At 35.1% G+C, this 11,288-nt stretch overlaps 1 protein-coding gene across 4 annotated transcripts in view; it reads right to left on the bottom strand.

The window, feature by feature from the left end:
- Positions 1-1,410: 1,410 nt before the first annotated feature.
- The window catches only part of Pat1 (Protein interacting with APP tail-1), a 113,968-nt gene continuing 104,090 nt past the window's right edge, over positions 1,411-11,288 (bottom strand). For 2 of the 4 annotated variants that reach the window (XM_089636457.1, XM_089636460.1), the window contains 5 exons: positions 10,523-10,665; positions 8,742-8,907; positions 6,780-6,908; positions 6,059-6,195; positions 1,411-5,117 (listed from right to left, as the gene is read on the bottom strand). In XM_089636457.1, coding sequence (XP_089492583.1) covers positions 6,086-6,195; positions 6,780-6,908; positions 8,742-8,907; positions 10,523-10,665 — 548 coding nt within the window. In that variant the 3' untranslated portion in view covers positions 1,411-5,117; positions 6,059-6,085. The remainder of the gene's footprint in view (positions 5,118-6,058; positions 6,196-6,779; positions 6,909-8,741; positions 8,908-10,522; positions 10,666-11,288) is intronic. The other 2 variants (XM_089636458.1, XM_089636459.1) reach the window with 2 other exon arrangements.

Below are 11,288 nucleotides of genomic sequence, written 5' to 3'. Positions count from 1 at the left end.
GTATTACAAAAAATATAATAATTATTACAAAAATGAAGTGAAGTTAAGTTAAGTAAAATGAAGTACAGGAACAGGTGACACGAATATAGAAGATGGAGACTTGGCAGCATGAATCCTAGGTGGTGAAGAAACTGGACCAGCTGCTGCAGCGAGAATCCACCGCATCCACCAACAGTGCCAGCACGAGGTTCGTCATCCGTCCAGGTATATGTCTGCTGCTAATTGTATCGTCTTACCAGACAATGTGTTTATATATTAATAAAAATAGTATATAATCTACCATAAAATGTCAGTTGGTGGCTGAGTTGACATCGTGTTTGTGTCCCACCCAGACTTAGTGCGTTCAGTGTTTCGGCTGGCTAAGTCCTCCATCAAAACACAAGCAACATTTTCCACTTACTGTGGTGGTAGTAGGAGATTTTCAAATATTTTCAGGTTACTTGTAACCCGGGAATACAAATGCTTTCTTTTCAAAAATATAAAAAATAAAAATGTAGTTTCCCCAGAATAGCCAATTATATTCAGAGAAAAGATTGTTTAACATATCCTACAGGTAATACCAACCTTCAATAAGTTATTACTGTGCCACGAGACCACTAGTAAGATCTTCCTGTGTAAGGAATTACTTTAATCGTAAGAACAAAGTGATCTATACTGCCGTCATAAAGAAGGCAAATAGGAATTTGCAATAGTCACATTCTGACATGTGAGATATTTCACCTTTATAAAATAGTTCATCAGAATGAAACTTGCAAATTCCTAGCTGTATTTTTGCTCATGATGGCAGTTGCCTCATGGCCGTCTTTGGGGATGCTGTGTGAAGGGTCTTTTTAGGGAAAGGAAGGAGAGAAAGTTCTGGGAATAAAAAAGGTGTGAGGGGTGGGTAGGTATCTGGGGGTCGATATGCCCAGTAGTGACGGACGTATGAATCCATCCCTCCCACTGAAGTGCAAGGCGATGGGTCGAGAGAGTCCTGCTGGAGAGGTCAAGAGGTCTCCCTCAACCAGTCTCTCCAAATCCAACCCGCCAGTCACATTGCTGCATACATTAGTTGAATACATATTCCAAAAATTTTCAGTGTTTTCTTTTCATTAAATTAAAGAACTTTATCAATTACGATGTTATTTTCCTTTCAGATCTGAATCATCTAAATTAGTACTGTGTTTGCATCAACTCTCGCATCTCCCTTATTTTTTATTCATTGGTATTTGTCATGGTGTTTTTGTATATTATTATCATAGATCTTAAAAAATTGTTTTATTATTTGTATTATTATTATGTCACATAACCTGAAATAAAAAACATAATACATAAATAAAAAGAAAGAGGGAAAGTATATTAAAAATAAAATAATAAAATGAAAGAGGGTACTAATAAACTAAAAAGGTTTGAAAGCATCGCAAGCGGAAGTAATAATAATTACACTTGAAAATTTATTTCTCAAAATGCAAGCATTACAATAGGCAATACATCTACAATTACATTTAAAGCATTAATGTTCAATGTGAATGGGAATAAATATGTTACTAATACAGGATCAATACAATGTCTCTGTCATTGTATAGCTAAAAGCTCAGATGTGACTAATGTCTGTGTTATTGTATAGCTAAAAGCTCAGATGTGACAAATTTTCAAAAAATGCCTATTCAAATTTATTTTTCCATTGTCAAAGGTTTGTATGCTTTATTGCAGAGGTAAAAAGAAGGTGGTTGTTGACAATATTTAACACATTAGACTTTCTTAAAAGATTGGAAAGCAATTTTGCTTATAAAAATCTTGAACCAAAATAGCAAGACGATCAATTAATTCACTTGCAATTCTGCTGTTAAGAGGTTTTAACACATTGACGGACGACACTTGTGGGAAAATTGCGGAAAACAGAGGTTCATCAGTAATAAAAAATGATTGTCTTTGGTTGTGACACTATCAATTATAGAAGTGTTCGCGTTGTGACACAAATAGACAAGCTACATACTACTGCAATAAAATACTTGACTTCCCATTCCGTTGTGTCACATCACGCCCACTGACTTAAAGACGTGTATGTATGTACGTTGTGTCATATCACATCTCTAAAACGACACTAACAGAGGTTGTGTCATAATTTCACACATCTCCTCTAAATAATGTCAAAAGACGCTGTGTCATATGACATCTCCTCTAAATAATGTCAATAGATGCTGCGTCATATCACATCTCCTCTAAATAATGTCAATAGACGCTGTGTCATATGACATCTCCTCTAAATAATGTCAATAGACGCTGTGTCATATGACATCTCCTCTAAATAATGTCAATAGACGCTGTGTCATATGACATCTCCTCTAAATAATGTCAATAGACGCTGTGTCATATCACATCTCCTCTAAAAAGAAATCAATAGATGTTGTTTCCGTGAATGTGTTAATAGCTGCTAAATGAATTACGTTGATGTTTATCACTTTTTAAGAGAAGCCTATAAACCTAACAGACCTTTTCATTAAGCATAACTTGTTCTGAAAAGGGAGTAACTCGTTACGGGTTGTGAGTTTTATACTCCATCCGTCCGCCTACTAGTCTAGATGAAAAATAGACCACCTCAAAACACTTTTACCTTCAGAAAAATGTTCTAGAAATAAAACAATGATTATAGATAACACAAAAATATACGAGCGAATTTACATATCATACTATTATCAAGTCAGAGCTTAAAATACATTACATATATCAAAAAGTAATACATATGTCCAGAGATTTGATGGATATGTTGCAGTCAAAAAGTCATTAGGTCAATACGCATTGTACGCAAGCATTATTCACTATCACTTGTTTTAGATTGGCTCAAATGATTATTTATATTATTATAGAACGCCTACTTTCAGGCATTCTGTAATACAATTCCTAGGTGAAGTGTGAACATTACTTAATACATTGCCTGTTGATTCTAGGCATTCTATTCTATTTGTAACTCAACTTCTGTAAGCTTAATGAATAATGGTTTCTTGTACAATGCGTAACCCCTATTAATCGCTGGGTACCTAACAGATATATTATGCCGAAATAATGCTTGCCACAGTTACATATTATGAATAAAAATTACGCTACATTAAAAATGATAATCCTGTCTTACAATGCGTGTTTTTTTGTGAAACCCGATAAGAACAAAAAAAAGATGAAACATTTACGACTTTAAAATATGGAACACATAATAAAAAAAATAAATCAGTCTTTTGCATTAAAAATTTATTTTAACTCCTTTTGCAATTGAATCGGAGGTACCACCAAGAAATGACATTCAGTGGGGTTATAATATATCCACTCAAATTATATAATATACAAGGCGGGTCAATATACGGGCAGTTTGCAATATACAAAATACATAATTATTAAAGTTATCAGATAAAATATTTCAGTTTAATTTAATATAATATGCAATAACTAGCCCCTGATTTCATAATAATGTATTATTTTAACATTCGTCCGCCATTCCTACGTTAATTACCTACAATTATCTATTTAAGCCGTACCTTTCAACGGTGTCAACAAATTGATCGAGTTATGATTAGTTATTCACGCCGTGATAGCTGTTTCGCCTTCCAAAGGCTCTATCAAGCAGTGACGTCTGTTAGTACAATATATCTACCTATAAGAGTTGTTTAAATTAAAGCCACCAGTGGGAAGATCTGCATACATATGGATCCATTACAAAATGCATTTTATTTATAATATGAAATAGAGCCAACCCTCGTAGGGTACCTTCCTCTTTAACACTTACATTAATCAATCATTCTTACATTACCCAATCATTAAAATACACAATAACACCGCATGATGATAATAAACAAACCAACGAATCACACATCATAATAATATTATTAATCAATCATTCTTACAATTACCCAATGAGTTATCCAGAGTAACATCACATAATAGTATAATTCTCATATTACTCACAGTTACAAAGAGTAACAACGAATTAACATTATCACTTTCGTATTAGTCAGTTAGACAAAAAAGTAACTCTACATAATAGTATAATTCTCATATTACTCACAGTTACAAAGATTAACACCAAATTAACATCATCACTTTCGTATTACTCACAGTTATACAAAAGAGTAACACTACATAATATTATCATTCTCATTTTACTCACAGTTACAAAGAGTAACACCGAATTAACATTGTCAATTTCATATTACTCACAGTCAAACAAAGAGGAACACTACATAATATTGTAACTCTCATATTACTCACAGTTAATCAAAAAGAAACACCGCATAATGTAATCACTTTCTATATTACTCACAGTTAAACAAAGAGTAACACCGAATAATATAATCGCTCTTCTATTACTCACAGTTTAACAATGAGTAACACTATGTATCACTTCTATAATACTCACAGGAAAACAAAGAGTACTAGGTAATATTATCACTCTCATATTACTCACAAGTAAGCAAAGAATAACACTACGTAATAGTATCACTCTCATATTACTTACGAGTTAAACATAGAATAACACTACATAATAGTATCACTCTCATATTACTTAGAGTTAAACAAAGAATAACACTATGTAATATTATCACTCACATATTATTCGCAGTTGAACAAAGAGTAACAACCACCACATGACAATATTAACGATCATTCTCACGTTACTCGATAATTTAAATGAGTGACAAATCACAACACAGACATACAATAAACTCATTGAGATGCACAAGAGATTTTCATTATAATGCAAAGGAATTTGAAATACAAAAAATACACAATAATAATAATCGTAATAATAAACGGAAGATATGTACCCATTTGTGAGAATATTTCCACACCGTCTAACTTTAAATTCTTCAGCACTAATAATTAATAATAATAACACATTGATTCTTAGAACTCGCAGTAAATAGCGTCTGTTTTCACGATAATCATGTTTTATGTACAGTTAGTTTGTGGATCGCACGTGCGGCGCGGGTGATTGAGCAACGTGGGGCGCCGGGCCGCGGACGGTGGGGGAGGAAGTGGCGGCCATGGGAGTCGCGGGGTGAAGAGTCAGAGTCAGTCGCCGCGGCCGCCCGATGAGTCAGTCACGGTCTGTGTTCGTGTACGTGTCCTGCGTGGCCAGTATAAAATTCCTGGAAAGAAAGATTCGGTTAATTAGAAGCATAAAATTAAAGCACACTTCTGAAAGTGCATTCACATGTTTAGAGTAGTTTTTAAGTAAAAGAACTCCTAAATTTTTAGTTATGTTTAATTACATATTAAAATTAAGTATGCATAGCTCCCATAATCACTCAGGTCTCAGGCCCATTGTGCGTACACATCATATCTCCATTGCTTCAGGTTATTCTTGACTGTACACCAATTCCTTTATGAAATTTCATCCACTCGCTAGGCCGGCAGATTTGTCGTCTTTTTTTAATTTTCGTTCACGTCCTAGATTGTGACGATCCTGTAATGACCCCACGATATCGTTAGGGTGATTATGACGGCCAATTCACCGTCCTAGCGGGCGGGAATGAGATTTTTTTTTCACCACTCGACTTGCAAAGCAAAATAATGTTCCCTTATTTTTTGTAAGAATTACTCATTGTATTAATTTCACAATACTCAAGATTACTTTTAGGACTTTTCTCTGCATTTCATACCAGTTATTCTATCTTCCTTCCCTTTTAATGACAATTTTTTTTTTTTAAACAAAACAAATCTTGTTAATAACTTATGAAAGAAAGGTGAAAAACGTTTTTCGTTTCTACTGAAATAGTTGTAGAAGTGTAAAGTGGCAGGTTTGCTTGTATACACCTCAATTGGTTGTAATTATTGTGAAACATGCACATTACATCAAGAAAATGATTCTAAAAGCGTGGAGGACCAAATTGCCGTCCTAGCGGGTGTAAGTGTAACTTTAGAAGGCAAGTGCGGATGAAGGTTAAAGTTCACAAAGGTTGTTATTAGGTGTTTGGCAAAGTCTGCCAGTTCCATAAGGTGGTAATACACTTGTAGGTATCTTGAGCTAGTTCTCTACTTTATTCTTCTTCACTCTTCCTATCTGTTAGTGTTACAGAGAGGGTGGTACCTGATATAAGCACGCTCCGGCCAGTCCTCAATCTTCGTCATCTTGGCGGAAGAAGTCGAGCTTGAGCTGTGGAATGGGGATGGCCACCTCCATGCCGAAGGCCGGCTGCTGCTTCTCCAGAGGCTGCTCCCGGAGGGCTGAGGAGGATATTCATCTTCATTAGTGTCGGATAATGGCGGGACAAGACACAATAGTCACATAGGGATTAGTGAAGAATGGGGGAGGGGATAGAATGGACGGTAAAGGGAAACATGTCTTAGATGAGAAAGTAAGATATAATGGAATCATATCTTACAGTCCCATCTTAGACATGTTCCCTTTCATCGTCCATTCCTCGCCTATTCACCCCTCCACCTTCATTTCAACACTTTGTAATATATTATATTCACACATTAAAATCCATAATTAGTTTTATTTTGGCTATATAATACATATGTACAAACTGAAATAAATGTAAACTGTCAATTTCACGAAAATTAATAAATAAATAAAGTAATGTCAAGTTAGTATATTTTTCCCTGAGGAAGGAATGAATGGTTGTTCCGAAACCGGTCGGTTTATATAAAAAAAAATATAGTGGTTCAAACAAAGTAACATTGTTTCGTTATTTATACATAATGGATAACCACAAAGTTATGGCAGAAATGTATTTAGTCTATTTTAGATTATGATTGGAAACAATGGTGGACATTGGTGGAGTGAATAAGTGATAAAGGTTTACCTCTCCACCGTTGTAAGACCTGGCTGTAGAAGAAGGCGCGGTCAGGTTTCTGGAGCTCATTATTAACATGCACCAAGCCCAGGTAGTCATACTCCAGTCCGGAATACCTCTCTCCAAACAGTTTTAAACCTACAACAATAATGGCATTACTGTGTTAAAAGCTATCTAAAGACAACAAACATTATTAAAAAATTATAACTTTAAAAAAAAGATACAATGTAAAGAAACGATAAATAAATTATTACAATACGTTGCTCGACTTTTCCCTACTTTCAATAAATATAATATCCATGTATTATATAATATATATAAACCTTCCAGAAGAAATTCTCTAAATGATAGTGAAAACCCTATCAAAGTCCATTGCATAGTTAAGAAGAACTAAGCGCCCAGACAGATGCGGATAGTGACTTTGTTATATACTATTTAGAGTTACAATAAAGCCACAAATAAGGTTTTCACAAATGAAATTTCGTAATTTTAGTCTACTGAAATTTAAATTGAAAATGGAAAAAACAATGCGGTCGACGAGGTAGAGAAGCCGCCTCCTAGCCGTTTTCTAATGTTTGTTATTTGATAAATGTGTACCACCGTTATAAAATAGATTAAGTTCATAGGTATATTTTGCAATTCACATTGTCTTGTACTTGCCTTAGGCATTCGCACTTTGAAATGGCAGCATTTTTCTAAAATTCGTTTGTTATTGTTTCTTGTTGAGTAACTTGCGGACACTGAGCGCCCCCAGGGTGGAAAATAATGATTTCAAAAGGTGACCGCCTTTTTTCGAAAAGCGCGGCCAATTTGAATTGCATACGCATGTCCAAAGGTTCAATTCCATTACAACTGTACAAGACAATTAACCGTCCGTACAATAACTGTATATATGTAGGAGGCTGGGTACACTTGTCAAAGTTTCAGTCTTGGTGGATGTAGTGGAGGCTTGTAGTGAAGTTTAAAGCCAAGTTCAGAAAGGAATTTATTTCCAAATCTGAGCTGACGAAAATAATTTATTACTGGCAAAAACTGAATAAAACACTTGAAAATATTTCTTGGAGACTTGGAGATGGTTCTTCAGGAGAGAGGATTCTCTTTCAGAGGTAGTTGTTGAACTGACTTTGTATGGAATTCGGTTCTCTATTTATAGAACAAATTCAAATCGGGCCCTCTCGGAGGAGATTTTCCTCTTTAGTGAGGAGTAAATTGGTTAGGTATTTTTCCTCTCCGCAATTAGTTTGCTGAGAGGAAAGTAATATTTTGATATGATACCTTTAACCAAGTCAGTTCAATCTACCAAAACCATCTCCCCCAGTCTCGTTTATTTATTTTATAATAAATTATACAAATCTTTATATTGGGTTTGAAGTTAAATATCTTTGGTTTGAACATTTCCCAAAGAGTGACAAATATATTTAGGTGTGATTTTTCATGTTATTATGTTAGCATATAATCATTTCTTGATGTTGATATTTATTCCGTGGTTATATTTTCAATCATTTTCCCGTAAATTGAGTCTGATGTTATCACAAATAGTCACATTTGAATTTGTAATCATTGTTTGATTAAAATCTCAATGGAATATGCTGTGCTGTGGTTGGTTGAAGATGGCGGCCATCATGGAATTCCCTCTGGTGAGTAATGGAGGGGGATCAATGTAAATACTGAGTCCGTTCCTTAGCGGTGGTCATTTCGTTGATTGGTGGCTCCGAGTGAGGTGGTGGATGATTATTTTCAGGTTCAGGGGTTATGGTTATCAGGTTAAATTATCTTGATAAATCACATATAGCATATCATTTGATAGAGTAATTGTGATGTAAAGATTTTTAATTGTGTCGGCGACACGGTATCAAGCGGTTTCGGGGTTTGAGTGTTCTTGCAGTTTTTACGTAAATATGAATTTCATTGAAAAATCCTGGATATCTGGATACGTATGATACAACAACGATAATATAAAAACGGACTCACTAATAGCAATAGATCTGAAGTAAAGCTTCTCTGCGTCAGCGTACATGTTCATATGATAGTTGTAGAGGGAAGCCAAGTGTCCTATTGATAGTCCTACTTCATAGTCATCCGTTCCTAGCAATTGTTCCTTTATTGAGATGGCTCTCAGTTGCATTTCTTCTGCCTCCTGCAATAAAAAACAAAACTATGTTTCATTTACTAAATTAAATTTAGCAAAAAAATACAAGAAAAGAGAAGATCAGGAATGTAGTCTACTTTAAGCAATGTTCCTGGCTCAAAACCCTATACATATTGCACATTCATATTAGCCACTAATCCAAACGGAAGTCTTGATAAAACACTAAAACCACCATAAAAGTTTAACTGGCGACCGGTGAAGTTCATCTGAAATAAGTGACTTCAAGCCACAGGGATACACAGTTCGCTTTCGGTAATGTTTCATGCTTCCACAACATTGCTCCTCCGGTATATGACACTTCTTCCTCAGGAATATGCAATTATCCGATACTCGTGTTGTGTACTCACATCGCAAACAACTCGTCGAGCACAGTGCGTAAACATCGCAAATGACATCACGAAACCTGCTCATCGTTGAATTCTCGAAAGATCAAAACTAGAATGCTTTCATAATCTCAATCACAACCAAACAGTTGCTGAAGCTGTCATTTTTATATCATGTCATTCTTTATTGACTGTTTTGTTCCTAGCATTGATCTAAAGCACACAAATTGTTACAAAATGTTGTAATGGGATAATTATACTTGATTATATTTATTATTTGGTGCGGACGCATTATATCTGGCGGCACTGACGGACAGCTGTTCCAAGTTTGGCTGACAGAATAATACAACATGACATGGCAGTTTTCTAGTGACAGAGCTTGCGGTCAGACGTGCAGGAAAAGAAACTCTGCGGGTTGGCATTCGACACGAATTCGTGATATTCCTCCATCATGCATGCATTTCTTTAGATTTTATTTTAAATTAGTTTACTATAATTTTAATGATAAATTCATCTTCATTATATGGAACTGGCGCCTAAATGAATAATCTCGTAATGAGGTGCAATTTTAGAATTCATTATTTGATTACCTACAATTTTTAACTTATCACCAAATCACCATGACAGTTTCTTTTAATGTAAAAATAATACCGACCCACTAATTTTTCATAGAGGTAATTTTTTCATAGAGGTTAGTCTTAGCCTGGGATTATTTCTATTTATAAATTTTTTTGTCTCATGCTAACGATTATAATTGTACAGTAAATTATACTCTTAATTATTATGGATCTTTTATTTGAAATTTACATCTTTATTCTTGACACTTTAAGTAAGACTAAATTCAAGTTTACAATGTCTGACACAAGTGACACCCGGCCGCGGGAGATTGGCACCGCCGAGAAGTTTATAAAATGTCAGCAACTTGTGCCTGTATACGAACTTCTGCACAGATGTATGGTGGTAGTCGTCATGATACTTGAATCATCGAGTATCGGATACTTGCGTATCCCTGTGAATGAAGGACTTAATGGTAACACTTTGCTACATTCATTTAATTATCAATGATCGTTATGACAGCTTTAGAGCCATTTTTGTAAGGTGCACCAAGATGTCAGCGAATTTGAGGAAATTACCAAGATGGCCAAAGCAGCTTTATGGTTCAACAAAGGACAACTGTGGTAGAGCAACAAAAGGCGTTCAGTCTATAATATTTACCCACAGTCAGACTCCTTCAACAGGGTGAGGTGAGAAAACGAGACTTGGTGTAGTACAAGACGTACCTTGAACTTCTGCATGCTCTGGTAGAGGCGGCCCAGGTTGCCGTAGTGCTTGGCGGTCTGCACGTTCATCTCCCCGAAGGCCATGAGGGAGAGGCGTAGCGCGGCACGGTGCAGCGTCTCCGACTCGGCCAAGAGGTCTGCTACTGCAATCACTCCATAAATATCACACACTCACATAACAATGCCATGAAAAAACATTGAAATAAACATCTCAGAATCAATTAATTAACTCTGATGTAGGTAGGTAGTGACCAAAAGTTTATTGTTGAAGTTTACATAATACTGTTTTTATTTAATTTACTTAAATGTGATGATTATTGTATTTTGTGACTTCAGTTGGACAAGATTCTTGCTGAAATTTTTTTCCAAAATGACCTTTGAATGCAAAACCATTTCTTTTGCTCATTTCTATAACCAAAATAACTTTCACAACCATTGGTGTTGTATTTCTGTAGATACTTGTATGACGAAGTTCTAACATTAAGTTTTTAAAGCTTCTATTTATTTTACAAGGTTCTAACATCACTTTGAACCTTTAGCAGTTGAATTTTTGTTTGGTGAGGTCTCAAAGTTTTTAAGACGATTTCTCGTGTTTTTTAATATTTTCTGATTTTGAGGTTCAATCTTAAGTAAAGTATTTTAGTGAACATATTTTAAAGGAAAGTATTTAATTATAATATGGCCCGATCTTGGAATGGTATTAGGGAAATGTAGTTAGAACCTCATGCAATGAAGTATTATGACCTAGCTGGTTGCATATGGTTTT

This window comes from Hesperophylax consimilis, chromosome 10, assembly GCF_061612785.1.
Source record: "Hesperophylax consimilis isolate HC1 chromosome 10, BYU_Hcon_1.0, whole genome shotgun sequence".
Taxonomy (NCBI): domain Eukaryota; kingdom Metazoa; phylum Arthropoda; class Insecta; order Trichoptera; family Limnephilidae; genus Hesperophylax; species Hesperophylax consimilis.
This window is presented reverse-complemented; position numbering and strand designations above follow the sequence as displayed.